Here is a 17,971-nt window from a genome sequence, read left to right as displayed (position 1 = left end):
GGAGAGCCGGGGACACTAAATTAATTTATCACATGAGAAAACAGCACATTTCCCAAAAAAATGCCTCCATGTGGGATATTTAATAAGAGAAGCATTATTGCATATTACAAATGACCTGCTTTGGAAGATACATACCCCACTACATGCAAAAGTTCTGTGAAGGGTACTTCCTATCTTTCTATCCTCTGATATTTTGCAAATGTCAGTATGGCTTCCTCTTCTAACTGAGTATACACTAAAAAAAAATTCACATGACTACATTTCCTCCAGGCAATACATCACAGAACAAGATACTCTTTGAAATTCCTGGCCCTTTGAAGAAAACAGCTGTCATTTGTGTATGCAGATAAAGCTGTATTTTTGACACTTTTACAATTAGATATTTTGTGTCAGCTACCTCTGAGAAATGAGAGATATTTTTATGCACATATCTGCATACCAATTCTTTATGTAGCATACTATAATTAAATAAAATCATAACATTCCTCTCTAATGTTCAAGTGAAAACACACCTAAGGCCTGAGTCTCAAAAGTACAGAAACTGAAAACTGTCCAGGAACACTTTAACAGAAATGGGTATTGGGGATCTTCACTAACATGTATATAAGGTGGCCAGAAAATAGGGCACACCAGAATTTTCAAGAGCTGGACTTTTCACAGTAAAGAAAAAAGTTCCTACTAGGAAACATTAATGGTTAATGGTGCCTCTACTCGCACTATGTTTCTGGGTGACCAAGCATATCTACATGTGTCATGGCTCAATTAAGCTATTCCTAAAGCACTGCAAGCCCAGGAATATCACAGTACACTCCACATGCATGAAGTAAGTTCAGTGTGGATCTGGGGGACTATACTGCTGTTAACTCATAACTACAGATTAGTAACCAACATAACAACTATTAATTTGTCTATGGTCATTTATTTAATAGCAGTGAGAGACAAGGAGAGATGGAGCAGTGGGATACATTAAAGCAGGTTGCAAGAAGAGAGTTCTTACCACACCAGCTTGTATTCTCTTGAGTAGCTCCTGCAACTGTACCCATATACGCCTCTCACAACCAGTCCTGTGGTCTTCTCTGTGCTTTCTGACTTCCACCAGTGGGGCTGACACAAGGATTTATTTACTTTATGCATCCCCATCTACACCTTAGTTGAGCAGGGTAAAGAAGCTAGAAATGATCGAGAGTGAACGTCTATTCAGCTGTTCTCTGAATTTCATCCAGTCTATGCTCCCCTCTTCTGCCAATTCAGTTCTGCTTCCCTAAATACCTTCCCCTGTCCCCCTCTTCCATCAATTAAATTCACTCTTCCCCCAAATACCATACCCTCCCACACACACACAAACTGCCCCAGACTAAGGGCAGAATCCTATCTCACTGTACAGGCCCAAATGGCAATATTTCAGCTGTGTAACTGTGGTTGTAGGCACTTGCTCAAATTCACAATCCTTCTCCATGGGCAATATGGACCCTTAGACTTATGTTAGCACATTAACGCTTCCGCAACCTACTGTACGGCAGTAGTCCACACTGTGCCAGGAGTCGAATCACAAACTGTGAGAAAGTGCCTAAAATTGCAGTTAAGTGGATGGCAAATTGCCATTTGAGCATGTAAAGTGAAATGGGATTTTATCTCATGTGCCCAGGGCCAAGATTTTGGCTGCTCCCCCACAAATGTCCTTGCTACCTGGAGTAGGAATTAGGAAAAAGATGGAGGAGCTCCTGGGCACCATTACTGCCCTTCTCCACTTCATCCACCCTCTTTTAAACGTACTTCCTCTTATTACATCCACCATCTGGTCCGGTACTGTCTGCCCCGTGAGCTCAAAAATCATTAACTAGACCAAGAATCCCCTCATTGTTCATAAGCTCCCCTTGCTTTCTGAACTTCCAAGGAGGGGAGTCCTCCCTGGTGCACCTCAGCACACGCACAACCTGAAGGACCTCCTTTCACTTATACCAGGTTGATGAATAAGACACTCCAACACTTCTCCTCTGACTCTGACCACAAGCCCCTCATTTAGGCCTTTCGCCCGAAGCCGTCTTCATCTAATGGCCATTATCTTCTCTCATTCTCCCCATCTTCTGGGCAGAGTCTGGCAACCCTCTGCCTTCACCATCTCCCAAGTGGGCCCCGAACCCACATCCTCCTCTTTCCCCAGCCCATTAGCACATCCTACTCCTCCACTCAGAAAACCGAGCACAGCCTGTGCCCAGCTTTCTCCCCTTCCTTGCCAACACTGCCTCAACTCAGCCCCCCTCCATCACAGGAGCTCAGTAGCAACAAAGATATAAATGAAACCCTAGCTAAGCCTAGCTCCCCGCTGGGTTTAGTGACCAATGCAGCGGCCTGGGAATCCACAAAGCTAAACTAATTTAAGTCATCCACAGTGCAGCTGAGAGGATGGAGGGGCCCGCACCTGACCCCTGTGGCTGGAGTCCTCACAGGTTTAACAGGAGCTCCAACTGCCTCCATGGGGCATGGAAAGTTACCATCGTGAGATCCCTTCCACCTCCTGCCCCTCCATCCCTGCACAGCACTAAATGGGATTGAGAAGGGCTGCTGGGAGCTGCCTGGTGCTCCCAAGTTGGCTTCCCAGTTCCTCCAGGTTCCCAGCAGGTTTCTGGGTTCATGCATAGGCGGCAGCATAGGCAGCAGCACATGCAGGGGAGTGGCGGCCCCTGCTGGTGACAGCCAGAACTTCAGCCCGACATCAAACCCACAGCAGCAGCTTTGTTCCAGCCAAAACTGCAGCATAAGGAACAGCATAACTAAGGAGGAGCAACTGGGATAGCAGCCAGACACCGACTTCCTATTTATTTATTTATTTATCCATCTGTCCAACCATTTATTAGTTTTATATCCTGCTGTATCCCAAGGGCTCAGAGCAACAAAGAGGATTCTCCAACACCCCAAAACTCAAGGACCCAACTCCCCAACCATCACCTGTCTGCCCAAACCTCCTCATAAGACTGAAGGTGCAAAAACAACCACTGGTGCAGCTGTTGGCTGACCACACCACAAGCAACTGGCACTGCCTTGCCATGCCTCTGAGCTTAAGATACAGATTAGTCAATAAAATCCTCAATTTGACAGAAGTGTCTCAAAGTTGCTACAGGCCAACATTCATGCTGTCCAAAATAACTGGCCTCAACCAAATATCAAAGCAAGCAACACATCAGCCTCCAGTTCTACTGGTTATTCTTCTCCAATGCCCTGTACTCTATTTTCATACATATCCCCGGTTCCCCTACATATTTGCAAGTTCCCATATTGTCCAAACACCTAATGAGGGAACTATTTAGCAAGTCAAAAAACCTTTTCCTTTTGAGGGCGAATCTTACGGACCTCTAATCCACCTCACTTAGTCCAGAACAGCGAGCGGGAGAGAGAATGAAAAGCCGCGAGAGCTTGGCTATGGGCAAATATAACTTTTAACCACTTTAAAAGGGGAGCAGAGTACATGCTTGGGAGGGTGCATCTGCTATTATGATTTAACATTTGTATGCTCCTACAGCATTAAAAGTTAGCTAAATCACTATACATGACCACACAAAACTCGCCAACCAAACCCGTCGAAAATGTGGGTTTGTAAAACTGTAAATCTTCCTTAATTTTAGTCGATCTACTCAGAGAACCAGGGAGAGGCAGGTTGTTGAGAGCAACTAGTCTGCAGTGCAGCATTTTGGAACCTGGGAATGGCTTCCCTGATGCTGGGAATAAGAGGAGACTAACCTTTTAGGCAAATCAAGAAATCATCAAACCAGTGCTATGACAGAGAACGTGTGTTGCTCAGACGAGAGAGACAGGAAGCAAAAGTACTATCTGCATTTAGCAGAGAAAGATGAATATTTCTCCATGTCCCCCCACTTTTATCATGACTAACAGCCTGTTGTCAGTGTGTTGCTAAAATTAGAATTACCCTGTGGGCATGGGGACACACACACACAATGAAGGATTCAGAATGGATCAGTGAAATCAATGATATTTTTTCAAAAATTAATATTTAATAAAATATTGTTAGGAATGATGTACTTTTGATAGTTTGAAGCTTTCCTTCTCCTCATGGTTAATTCATGATTTCTATTAGTTATGAAAGGGAATTTATGGAACACTGAGCTGATGTTATTGATATTAAAGAAGCAGTATGATTGATGTGCTAATTGCATCGATTTTTCTCCCAGATTATACTTTATTATACACTAATGAACACACAGACCAGCTGTGACAGTAAACCAAGATAACACATTTACAACAGCAGCAGCAGCAGAAATACTACTTTACAACTCCATGTGCATCTCATGGGCATTCCAGATTTCCCGGCCCCCTTCTCATGCATGGTGGTAATTATGGTGGAGCTAGACAGTTCACAGCAGTGTTCTGATTCACACTGTCTTATCAGGCGGTTAATATAAGCCCGTTGTTTCAACTTAAGCAACAGCATTTTCTTGAGTTCTCATCCACTGACAGAAACATCTGTCCTCTACTTCACTTCACTTCCCTTCCCTCTTGCCTGAGCCTGCCTTTTACCTCCAATATAGTTTTCATTTACTGAACAGTAATATCCAATGAGTTTCTAGCCATGCCACTGCAATGCGCTAAGAATGTCTTCCTTACTTTAATTTTTTCCAGTTCCATTAGCATTTCACCACTAGCCATTACATCTGTTATTCCACACTACTAGAAGTCCACATCTGCCATAACCACTACGATGAAAAGGAAATTACCAGTGAGCCATAGTTCATAAAATACTAAAAGAGCAACAACTGCTGCTTAGTTTTCACTTCCAAAGTGCTAACCTCCAAGGCCTAGGAGGGTATGCTATTATAATACTTAACAGATAGCATTTAGAGATGTAATTGGGACCGATAGATTTTTGTTAAAATGTGATCTATGAAAGCAGAGGGAAAAGGCAGAGGCCGCTGGTGATTAGTGTAACCAGACTAACAGAGGTTGTTTACTGAAAGCAAATATAATCCATGCACTGAAGCCCTCTTTGGAGAAATTGCTTGCAAGGGAAGAGGCAATTTCACAGGGATGAGTAGGGGGGAAGGTCAGTAAGTTTCTATAAGAGTTATTCACAGAGATAATATTGCAGAATCAGCTTCCCTGAAGGGAGAAATGTGAGTTTCTGTGGGGAGAAGCAGCTTTGCCTTGGTCTCAGATATGATTGCAAGGATGAAGCTTCTGCTTTATGTAATGTTCTAGGATACAACCATGGACAGCGTGGGAAAAATAATGTTAGTCTCGCCAATAGATCTCTTCAAAAAAGTATTGTTTTTTTGTCAGCAAAACTGACAAACCGAAGAGGCAGTTCATTTCATCCAACCAAAAGTCATGGCCTCAGTCACTTTACTAATAGATGTTGTAAAAGAAATATTATAAATGGAATTACAGACTTTATCAACTGTATTTTCTTTGTTTTATTTTCTTGTGAAGTTTTAAAAAATAACCTCTCTCTATTCAGAACCTTTTCAGAGATAAGCTGATGTATGGCTTGATTCTAAAATAAAGATTACTAAATAGTCGTGTTTGCAAAATGAATTATATCATCTGATTTTACATTTTCATCCAAAAGCCTTAACACTTTCCTCAAGCATGTATATTTGTGTATGTATGTGTGGATCTGAGCACTTATAAAGTCCACAAAGGGAACGTGACAGGTTTACACAGTCTCAAAAGGATACTCATTCAATGCATGTTGTGCTCAGCATTTGAGAGAATCATCTGGTGATTGCTTAATAAGTTGCCAACTTCCATTATCACAGTGTTCTTTCAAAGCTTCTTTTGAAACTTCTCTGTTTGTGGGAGCAAAGGAGGAGGAATATGTTGGCCATGAAAAATACTAAACATAAAGGAGGAAGTTTTGACTTGGAGGTCACGGTTTAAAAATTGTTTAAATAATTTGGTTTCAGTATTACTTATTTATCCAGCTCTAAATTACATATTTGATTCACTTGGATAAAATTATTGGCTTCAAACTACTACCTCCTCAGATTGACTATTGATTATATTAATCTGATTATTTCATTAATTAGAACATTTAATTCCAACCCAATATGGAAGCTAACTGGTGGATTTGATTTTGATTTGAAAGCTATTTCATTATTTTCAATTTAGCTGAGGCTTAACAGTAGCAAAGCTTTAATAACATTTTCTTGATTTTATTTTTGTTTAATTTATACAGCAGACCCACATCATATTTCTTTCAATAAACATCCTGGGTTTTAAATCTTTGTGGACTTGCACAGACATCAGCCAGTCAGCCTAAAGGCCTAACAAGTTCACCCTAAATGCCTTTGGTTCTCACAATGCCTAAAACTATTTGTGTATAGAACAAAAATGATGAATTGGGACTACTGAGATGGTATGATCTGGCATGCTGCCTGTTGCATGCAATGAAAATATTTTGACCTTATAAAGTTTCTTGCAAAAAAAATCTCTTAATCAGAATTTGTCTTTTGCAGTTTCTATTCAGCAATTTTTTCTTGTTGTTCTTCATTTTGAGTTGAGTCACTTGACATAACCAACTCCTGTGCATATTGATCTGGGCAATTTTGTCATCATTGGGAACAACTCAAGTTGCCAAAGGGTGGGCATCAGCAAGAATGGTGCTCATGCTAGGGCAACTGAGCCAACTGAAAATGAAGAAAAGCTTGGCAGCTGCTTCTTGCGTTGTAGGCAGGGAAGGCCAAGGAAGGAAAGAAGTTAACTTGCACCGTGATGTAAGGTTATAAATTTACTGCTACTAACACTAACTCTCACAAGAAGCTTAGAATAATTAGTCTTCCCACTACATATTTACAATGAACAGCTGCATAACTTGTACAGAGAAGAGGTCTCTTGTCCACCATTTCTTTTCTTGCCAAACAGCTTAGTTGCCATTTCTTTTGCTGTGTCTGGACCCTGACTTCACAAAAATACATCAGGCGGTGTTTGGTGGGGGGGATCTTCCAGCTGGCTTCTTCATCAGGGTCATCGAGCTGGTACGCACTTCCTGTTCCTCTTTGTCCCTCTCCAGCGCATTGAAAGGAAGCTTTATACTCTCCGTTGGAAGAATAGGTCCAGCTCACCACAGAATTGACACATTTTCCAGATTACCCAATACGAGCCAGAAAGGCAACTGTTGCAGGCCGTGTTGTATTAGACCTTAGATGCCTCTATCTTGTTGTTACACTGCTCGATGCTCCAAATAATGCTAATCTTTACTAACACACCAGAAAGTCATGGTTCACAGTGACTACGTTTATCTGACATCTGATACCACCTGTGCAAGTGGCCACCAGTTATCACATATATGCCTCATACTGTTTGGCAGCACATTATTAGGAAGACGTGCTCGGAAACATAATGGTACAAGCAGAGTGCACAACGGTATTGGAAAAAAACCTGATTTCTGGGGAAATACTGTTCAATTAAAGCATCTCACATGTTCATACACAGAGTTATAAACAGTCTAACCAGTCTCTAGCCCAACTGTGAGGAACACATGAAAAGTCTAGGAGACTTGGGAAGAAATTATTCCTGGACTACTCCCAGTGTCTGCAGAGAGATTCAAGATATGATATTTTCTTCTCTAGCATTTGGCAAGAGTTGATATTCTATAATTCCCCATAATACACACTCTTTATTGGAGTATATTTTAATACAAATATTTTATTTAAAAGTTATAGTAGTTAATATTACTCAGATATTTTAAATATTATGACAGAAAGTGGTGATTGTTCAAGGTTTTACTCCAGGAAGGCATTTCCCTATCTTGTAGCATGGAGTGCATTAAAATTTGTCTCATCCTTTGAGGGTGCCTTTTGTGTTAGTTGTATTATATAAAATAAACCTAGGCTGAAGAAAAGTTTTTTAAGTTTCAAAATCGTACACTTGACATGCAGGAAATACCAGATTTCCAGTTGCCTGTGCAACTTTAATATACTCCTTGCTTCATCCATCTTGAAAAAATGAATGAAGCATAGGTCCTATGCTAGAAAAAGGTGATATATCATTAAATACATTATGATAAAGTACATACACAAAGTCTTTGAACAAAAATTATACTGGTAATCAGAGATCTCATATTTCCTATTGCTGAAAGCTGCTGCTACTTGATGTGGACTTCTCTGAAATTTTAAGTTTGTATGTTATCTGGACATACTAATAATAGTTTCCCAAGTAACACAAGTCACAAAGGGAAATGATGTTGTTTAAGTTTTTATCTCAGGCAAATTTGAACATAATTTCATGGGACAAAAAAAAGCACCTTGGTAGCCTGAAGACTTTTCCACTCTACCAGTTTTCAAAGACTTCCTGCAAACACCTCTCTCAAAAAAGGGGGCAAGAATCTTTTATAATGGAATTGGCTAGGCACCCTAATATATAATTATATAAATAATTTATAACGCAACTCAAAAAGAGATACAATAGCTACAGCATCAAAGCACAAAGTTTAATGTCTTCTCTGCATGGAAAAATGTTAATAGTTATACCAGTATAGGTAAATCAGAGTAACTCTACCATATGAAAGCTCTTATTTTTGCCTTGTTTTGGGGTTTAGCTGAAAAGCAATCTCAAATGACAGGGGAAGAGCTCTTAAAAGAGGTACTCTTACATTGGCATAAGATCATTCATACATGAAGGAGGGTTCTACCAATATAACAACCATCACTGTTTAAATTCATTAAAACTTCATTTATCCCCCTCAAAATCTTTCTTGTGCAAGCAAACTCTGAAGTGGGTACCCCATAAATCAAAATCCAAACCTTAGAACAAAAATCCCCAGAACTGAAGGAAGAAGAATGGAGGTAAACATAAAGGACAGATTCAAGGAAAATAAGAGGTAGAAGTTAACTGCTTACATTTTCAGATGAACAATCATTTGAATTAGTGATGTAAACAGGTCCCGTGTGTCGTGGGCAGCCACCAAGCACGTAGCAGTGCCAACTGCGGTGCAGCTATTTTTGCACCCCACTTCCTCCCTAAGTCAGCTGTTGCTCTGGTTCTCCCCACCTAGTTATGCCACTGATTTGAATACACTGGATACTGATTTAATTTGAATAGAAAGTTAAGACTGACTGACATGTAAGAAAAAAGAAATATAGTCTCTCAGTCCATCCCAATATTTTTTAATTTCTCCCCCTTGAAGGTGCTCAAAGGGGAAGTTTTGGTGTAACATACATCTTAGTAGTAAGTTAAATCATGCGATAAAAACGTAAATCAAATTAGGAAAGACACTTGAGCTGCTTGCAGACATTAAAACAAACAAAAAACTAGTGCTTTACTTTAAACTTGGTATGCACCTGCGCCAAGTCCAGCACATGCCCAAAAAAGGCAGCACGTTAGTTGAATCCGGCTTGCCCAAAGTCTGCGTAGATCGAGTGCATTAGTGGAGCTTTTTTTTCACACTTTTATTCAATAGCTGATTGACTCTGCTTTAGATAAAGGCTCTAAAAAGCCCCACTGAAGCATCTGATCTATACAAATACTGCAGAGCCGAGTCAAAGTAATGTGCTGCTTCCTCTGGTATTTGGGGGATTTTTTTTTATTATTATTTCTGCAAGCAGCCTTGATGCCTAAAAACTTGTCCAACAATTCTATGCCGTTGATCCAAGAAAAGATATCCCAAAAAAACCTTGCCTCTTGTAAAAACAAAATATGTTCCTAAAAGAAAATAAGTCATCATATTTTGAGCTAAGTAATATAAAAGGGAACACTAAATACTTAAGGAACTTTTTATTTTTTCCCTAATTGCTGTTTTAAGGCATGATAAGAGATTAGAGAAAAACACACCATCTTTAAGCTCATTTTGCCCATTTGATAACATTTTGCATAGTTGGTTTCACTTCATGTATTGCCAAATAAATCTCTTCCATCTTTCACACACCAAGGGAACAGCAGAAGTAAGTTGTGGAAACGTACATGACTTAAAAAGTGATTGAAATACCACAGACATTGGCAGAAAGATGCAAGGACAACCATAGAAAATACATTTTTTTAAAGTAGACTAAGTTTTGCATAGTCTGTTTCATTAACAACACGGTACTTGTTATATGGGCCCTCCCTGATACAACTGAACATATTTTATTGATTATTTGACTGACTGACTAAGCCACATATTCAAAAAGGGAATACTCCATTCTTTCACACAAGAAAAGGAAGACTGATCAAGTATGCTAAATGCAGCTAGTTTCCTCACACTTGCATTTCAAGCTAAAAATGTTGTTTTACTAGTTATTTTCTATTTATCATAGTTCAGGCATGCTCACTTACCTTTATAGTAACATTTCCTTTTGTTATTTTTCTCATATTGAAGCCTACTGTAGGGATCATATCTTCTGTAAACTGCCCTGACTAAAAGGGAAACAAAAAATGTTCTAATTAATGCAAGTAATAATTAATTGTTACCATCAGCAATATTTCACTTTGAGAACTGAACATGTTCATTCTTTATAAGAACCAATACATTCATTAACTAACTCTCTGGCTACATAAGAAGCTGTGCTTCAGTTTGTGTGTCCTGCCTTTTCTTCCTTGGATTGGCAGGACTCATCGCCAGCAGAGCCGGGGACCCTTGCATAAAGTTTAATTCAAGTCTTGCAGCAAATCTGGGAGCAGCACTGGAAACTAGAAGAGAACTTGCCAACACCAGGACTTTTCCCCAAAGTTCCTCACCACTGCTGCCAGCAATTCAGCCCCAACAGTAACAAAGGTGACAGGGTACTGGCATAGGAAGCACTGCAGATGGCACTGTCATCTTGGATACATCTGCCTATACCATGGCAGTAGCACACCAAGCTCATCATGGCACTGGCATACCTGATCCACAACTGCCCCTTGAACACTCCTAGAAATACACTGATGACGATATCCTGGAGTCAACCCCAGCAGCCATTCTCAAGTATGCCAATGACTGAGGGCTTGAAAACAGCCACAGAGCATCTTCACCACAGCACTGCCATACTGGGAACATGGCAGTTTGATTGGCTTAGTGGGCTGACCTAAGAAACAGCTTGGGCTGGGCACTCACACCATTGCTGCAGTGTAGACATGTTTCTTGAGTAGCAGGGTGCATTTTCATTTGTCTCCTAAATATCTCCAACAGTAGAGGAAAAAACATTACTAAACAGAAACGTACTTGTGCTCCTTTACAGAACCACATGCCTAGCAGAAATAGCAAAAGTCTGAAATTGAGCCGATTCAGGCATCTAGTTAGTTTCAATGTATGATGCAGGCACTGGACTCATTTGTTCAATATTTATTTTTATGCTGCACACATATTTGGAAGCTAGAAACCAGTGATATTATTTATTGTTCAACACTGGAATCTTGGAAAAACTTGACAGATACATCAGGAACCTATTACAGTAAAAGCTTTGTTACCTGGCACCCACGGGAAATGGGGGTGGGGAAGGGGGGATAATAAAATAGGCCGGTTAATTGAGAGGCCCGAACAGGCATTTTTGCCTGTTCGAGCTGCCGCTTCTCCTGCTGTCCCTCCTGCAGCATCACTAACCCTCCCGCGGCCCCAAGGGACAGGGAGGTGGGCCCCGTGCAGCCTGCCGTTGGGGCTTGCAGAAACCGGAAGTGTCATGGTGGGCACTTCCAGTTTCACTTTACCTTACAAGCCAGAGCATGCCAGTTAATAGAACATGCCGGCTTGTAAGGTGCCAGTTAATGGAGCTTTTACTATAAATATATTATCTGAATAAACCCAAATAAAATATTTTTTCTATTTTTATTAAATCTAGATATCATGTTAGATAGAAAGATATGGCTTTTTTATGATATATAACTACTTTGGCATTTGGAGGTCTCTTGGAGTCCTCAAAGAGCTAGTGTCTCCTTTATAAATCTGCTGTCTTATCTTTCTGAGACCTTTTGATTATGATTAAAAGGAATTAATGACAAGCTAGACAACATTACTTTACAGTTCTATTGTCCACACACAACATGGAACTTTCTAGCTGAAAAATAATGGAGGAGGAGGACAAAGTGACTAAGCTATCTTTTGGAGGTCAAGAAAAATGTTCAGATCACAGCATTTGTACAGGGCTATCAGCAACCTTGAAATGAAGAAAAAAGAGTTGATAAAACAGATCCTGCTTGCTTGGAAAGTCCTACACGATTTGTATCTTGCACTTACAGATATTTAAGAGGTAGAGTCATATACTCTTATTCTATTATATTTCAATACAAACTTAAACAACATTCTGAAAATATATGAGTTTTGAAATTAACATTTTCAATGTCTGTAAACACCAGTGTTATTATTACCAGTCACTATTACTATTAACAATAGGATATCCTGCTTTACTATGCTGACTGAAATCCAAAATAATTCCATTAAAGATGGTGGAATTAGTCTGCATTTACACTGTTGAAACAGGACAATCTTAACCAAACTCTTCAGAGTAGTCTTTCCAAAAGTGTGTTTGTGGAGTACATAGTACCATGGGACCCTGATCCTGACTTCGGACCTCTTGATTCTACCACAAACTGAACAACTGCTTATCATGATTTTTTATGGTCCATCAGAATTTGCATTTAAGATTCTCATTCCTTTGTCACAATGGTTTATTTTCTCCCCCTCCTCCCCCTTCCTTAGTCTGTGTATTACTTTATCCTGAATTATTTATCTGAGAACTGGACTCAAAACAATCCTTCTCTGATGATTATCATGACATCTTATCTCAAACTTGAAGAGCACAATAAAGGAGCTTTGCCATGGCTGCAGCCTGTGCCCAACCCTATGTCAGAAAACACTGTAAAGAACCAGCCTCCGATAACCTCCTTCTTAAGCCACTGCCTAGTGGCAGAAGCACATTATTATTCACTAACTCATCTCAGGTGCTGATAGCAATGGGGGGAGGGGGGGGGAAAGCTGTAGGTTGCATTTGTTGCCTAATCATGCTCCGAGTTGAATTAAATAACATGAGGACAAAGAGCTGAAAATAGAAGCATACTGATATATTGGTCACATATCGGATTGGCACCAATAAAAGGAAAATTAACCTTATTGGCCTTTTTTAGCCACTGTAGCCAATAATGTCACCGATAAATATAATATGCCTTCTGGCCAGAGTCCCCAGACACAGCATGCAAGTACACAGCTGCAGCACGCATGTAGCCAGAAATGCAGCTGGAGAGCATGGAGAGCAGCACCCTGCAGGTAAGTCTGTGGAGGGGAAGGGGCGTTGTGGGGAGGGGGGCAGATTGAGGCCCCCCAAGGTGTGGGAGGGAGTGGTGCAGGGGCTGGGAGTACTGCCCAACCAAGGCAGCGAATGGGACCCCGGGGCCAGGGGTGGGAAGCAGGTTGGAGCCGCAGGCAGCTCATCCAGGGGGCGCAGCTCCCCATGGCTGCCCACCCCTCAGGGGAGGATTGGGGGGGGGGGGGGGTCATGTGCCCTCCCTGGATTTGTGCACGGGGCAGATGTGGGCTGCCCGCTGCAGGCTCAAGGCCAGTCTCATGTGGAGAAGTGGCTCCAGCCTCTTCCCCCTGCGGGGGCTGGGCTCAACTGAGTGGGGCAGGCAGCAGCAGCACTGAGAAGGGTGGCTATGGGGGTGCTAAGGCAAAATTTGGGATAGTTGTAGCCCTCTCAAGCCCCCCTTCCCAATGCCACTCCTGCTCAGGACACTCCCCTCTGCTGCCTTTCCCTCAGGAGTCCCATGCTGGCCACATGCCCCCTGCCCACCCCACAGCATGGGGCTCCCAAGGGAAAGACTGCACAGCAAAATGCCCTATCAGTCTTTCATCAGTCCCATGGGACGCCCATGCCCGCTACAGGGCCGGGAAGTCCGGGTGAGGGTGATCCCCTGCCCTCCATTAATGCTGACTTTCTGAAGGAACATCTTGAGAAGCTGGATACCTTCAAGTCAGCTGGCCCTGACAATCTTCACCCCAGGGTACTCAAGGAGCTGGCGAGCATCATAGCCCAGCCTCTAGCACGGATCTTTGAAAACTCTTGGCGCTCTGGTGTAGTGCCCGAAGACTGGAAGAAGGCCAATGTGGTGCCTATCTTCAAGAAAGGGAGGAAAGTGGATCCGGCTAACTATAGGCCCATCAGCCTGACTTCTATCCCGGGGAAGATCTTAGAAAAGTTTATTAAAGAGGCCATCCTTAATGGACTGGCCGACGCCAACATCTTAAGGGATAGCCAGCACGGGTTTGTTGCGGGTAGGTCTTGCTTGACCAATCTCATTTCCTTCTACGACCAGGTGACCTATCACCTGGACAAGGGAGAAGAGATTGATGTCATATATCTTGACTTCAAAAAAGCCTTCGATCTGGTGTCCCATGATCGCCTCTTGGAGAAACTGGCCAATTGTCGCCTTGGGTCCTCCACGATCCACTGGCTGGGAAATTGGCTCCGGGGTCGGACCCAGAGGGTAGTAATCGATGGAAGTCACTCATCGTGGTGTCCTGTGACCAGTGGGGTCCCCCAAGGCTCTGTCCTTGGACCCATACTGTTCAACATCTTCATTAATGATGTGGACACTGGAGTCAGAAGCGGACTGGCCAAGTTCGCCGATGACACCAAACTTTGGGGCAAAGCATCCACACCAGAAGACAGGCAGGTTATCCAGGCTGACCTGGACAGGCTCAGCAAGTGGGCGGATGAGAATCTGATGGTGTTCAATGCCGATAAATGCAAGGTTCTCCACCTTGGGAAGAAAAACCCTCAGCATCCTTATAGGCTCAGCAGTGCTATGTTGGCTAGCACTATGGAAGAAAGAGACTTGGGGGTCATCTTTGACCACAAGATGAACATGAGCCTGCAATGCGATGCGGCGGCTAGTAAAGCGACCAAAACGCTGGCTTGCCTCCATAGATGCTTCTCAAGCAAATCCCGGGACGTCATTCTCCCCCTGTACTCGGCCTTAGTGAGGCCGCAGCTGGAGTACTGTGTCCAGTTTTGGGCTCCACAATTCAAAAAGGATGTGGAGAAGCTTGAGAGAGTCCAGAGAAGAGCCATGCGCATGATCAGAGGTCAGGGAAACAGACCCTATGATGACAGGCTGAGAGCCCTGGGGCTCTTTAGCCTGAAAAAGCGCAGGCTCAGGGGTGATCTGATGGCCACCTACAAGTTTATCAAGGGTGACCACCAGCATCTGGGGGAACGTTTGTTCACCAGAGCGCCCCAAGGGATGACGAGGTCGAATGGTCACAAACTACTTCAAGATCGTTTCAGGCTGGACATAAGGAAGAACTTCTTTACTGTCCGAGCCCCCAAGGTCTGGAACAGCCTGCCACCGGAGGTGGTTCAAGCGCCTTCAATGAACACCTTCAAGATGAAACTGGATGCTTATCTTGCTGGGATCCTATGACCCCAGCTGACTTCCTGCCCTTTGGGCGGGGGGCTGGACTCGATGATCTTCCGAGGTCCCTTCCAGCCCTGATATCTATGAAATCTATGAAAGGCCAGTGCTAGAGTAGGTTTTGTCATCCCAGAATTTGCCTTAGCTCCCCTGAAGCCATCCCTCCCAGCATGGCCACCACCACCCATTCCACACAGCTGAACCCACCCCACTCCCACCCTCTCCAGGCCCAGCCCCCACAACTGAGAAGAAGCTAGCACCACCCCTGGCCCCAAGCCCCCAGCAAGCAGCCCCCATCTGTTCTGCGCACAAATTCAGGGGGACACCTGCCTCCCCAAGGGAGTGCGCACAGCAGCAGGGAGCCACTCCCCATGCCCCCTGGATGAGCCGCCCACAGCTCCATCCTGCTCCCCGCCCAGTCCCAGGCTCCCATTCACCACTCTGGCTGGGCAGTGCCCCCAGACACAGCCCCTGCCCCACTCCCTCCCCCAGCTTGATCTGTCCCCCTCATGCCCTGTACCTCCCCCAAGCCCCTTCCCCTCCACAGACTTACCTGCAGGGTGCTGCTCTCCACACTGCCCAGCTGCATTTCTGTAAGTCAGCTATAGGATCGGTATCAGCTGATATGACTAGTTAATAATCGGCTATTGATACTGGCCAAGAAAATCTTTATCGGTACACCCTAGCTGAAAGTCCTGCCTGCTTCCTTCCAAAGTTGTTACCACTAGTTAAGCTGCAGCAGTAATACACGAGTGGGACATTTCCTAATGGAAAAACAACTGAAAACCTAAAAGTAGCAGCCCTTCCACTAACTTGTTCTTCTCTATTTTAGAGTAGTAGGCTTGAAGTTTCTGCTGATCCCTGTACCCAGCACCATAAACACACTACTACTGGATCAGCCAGGCCTTGGTAAAGTATTATACCTCTTCCTTTCCTCTTACAGCAAGACTTCAATTTTTACAAATCTTGCAAATGGCAATCACTCTCCTCCCACAGCTTTGAGTAAGCCATTGAGAGCCATTTTCCTGAACTGAGCTAGGCTGACAGCACTGGTGGTAAGACCCAGGTCATCAGCAACACCTAGATACCTGTTGTTTTGGCCCACTGCCTTTTCCATTTGAACTTCATACATTTTCTCTTGTTGATTTGTAGTTCCTTCTCATGATGTTTCCACTGCCGCCTCCTGTTCCCTGCCCTCCATGCTGCTCTCCTTTGTTCCATCTCTCTCCTCTTCCTTCCTCCCACAAACTCACAACACACTCCCTTTACCCACCTTTGCTCTTGCACTATAAACTAAAGCTAGCTATTGTGAGGCCATAGATGTGTTTCTATCATCATTTCAGTCACTTTGCTTACATGTTGAACTGCTTTCCCCACGCTTTCTCTGGTTTTTGTCTTCTTAAAATCCTAGTTTTTTCAAGGTACAGACAGCCTTCAAGCATGCCTGGAAGCATCTAGTTCTTTGGTTGACAATGCTCTAATATAAAGTAGCAGTAAAAAGTAACAGGCAAAATGGAGAAGAGGGGTTGCACAGAGAAGTCAAAAGGAATGATGAATTGTGTAAATGTATAAGGATATTCAGTAAGCATCAAGGAGGCAAATCTCTAGGAACGAGAACGATGGCAGGGAAAACTAGAAAGTGAAAGGTACCATACCAATTCAACCATAGGGACAGCATGGAAAAATGTCATGCTAAGCAGAAATAGTGAAAGGTCACCGTCATGTGAAGAGCAAAGGAGAGGAAGTCACCAAAAGACTAAATCAGACATATGTGCAGGGAGAGCTATCACAGAAAGAGGACTAAAGTTTAATTAGATGGACGGAGAGTCACCAGAGAGCTGCAGTGAAAAGAGTGGCATGATCTACACAAGGGATGTCCAAATGGCAGCCCACTGGCCACATGTAGCCTGTGAGTGGCCAAACCACGGCTGGTGGGGCCAGAAATTCTGCGTGAAGATGAGTGGTAGAAGCTAACTCCTGAGGCCTCCAGGACCACCGTGCTGTGCAGCCAGCACCTGGGCGGTTAATGCTGCCGCCACTCACCCTCCCACGCGGTCTCCCAAATGAAAGCCCCTTTGGGGCACTTCTCAGCAGCAGCAGAGTGAGCAGGAGCAGTAACCGCATGGAAGCTGGTTGTCCCACTGCTGGATGTACACGTCAAGATCCCCAGCTTTCAGAGGCAGGGCAAATAACACACAGGGATTAAACCGCTGCTACCCTACCACCCCACAGCGCCAGAGCTAGGATCGCCCAGGCCCCTGGAGGCCAACCCTGTGGGCAAGGGTGCTGCTGGTTAAGGCCCATGTCCTCCCCAAGCAGCCCTCCTATCTCTTGTTTTGAACCAATGACCAGCACTCCCACCCCGGCTTTCTGCACTACGTTTGTCCCCTTTTCCTGTAGCCTCCCCGCCTGAAGGAGGCTAACGAGGAACTCGCTGGGCTGGGCTCACGTGATTTGAAAGGGGGACAAACAGGCCCATCCCCTTCCCGATCCAACTGGGCCTCTCCCGACCCAACCGCTCCCCTCATGCCCGGCCAGCCCCAGCCCGCGGGGCAGCAGGACCAGGCGGGCAGCGCGGGCACGTGCGTGTGCAGCGCAGTGCAGTGCAGGACTGGGCAGCGCCCCCCGCCCAGCCCCGCCCCGCCCCGGCAGCGCGGCTGTAGCT

At 43.9% G+C, this 17,971-nt stretch overlaps 1 protein-coding gene across 2 annotated transcripts in view; it reads right to left on the bottom strand.

The window, feature by feature from the left end:
- The window catches only part of LOC102385029 (ADP-ribosylation factor-like protein 8A), a 32,917-nt gene that overhangs the window by 14,399 nt on the left and 547 nt on the right, over nucleotides 1-17,971 (bottom strand). The window contains exons 1-2 of one of the 2 annotated variants that reach the window (XM_025205169.1): nucleotides 17,350-17,568; nucleotides 10,261-10,341 (exon numbers count right to left, since the gene is read on the bottom strand). In XM_025205169.1, coding sequence (XP_025060954.1) covers nucleotides 10,261-10,341; nucleotides 17,350-17,430 — 162 coding nt within the window. In that variant the 5' untranslated portion in view covers nucleotides 17,431-17,568. Of the gene's footprint in view, nucleotides 1-10,260; nucleotides 10,342-17,349; nucleotides 17,569-17,971 lie in introns of those variants that run through there. The other variant, XM_025205170.1, reaches the window with a different exon arrangement.

This window comes from Alligator sinensis, unplaced genomic scaffold (genome assembly GCF_000455745.1).
Source record: "Alligator sinensis unplaced genomic scaffold, ASM45574v1 scaffold574_1, whole genome shotgun sequence".
Taxonomy (NCBI): Eukaryota; Metazoa; Chordata; order Crocodylia; family Alligatoridae; genus Alligator; species Alligator sinensis.
This window is presented reverse-complemented; position numbering and strand designations above follow the sequence as displayed.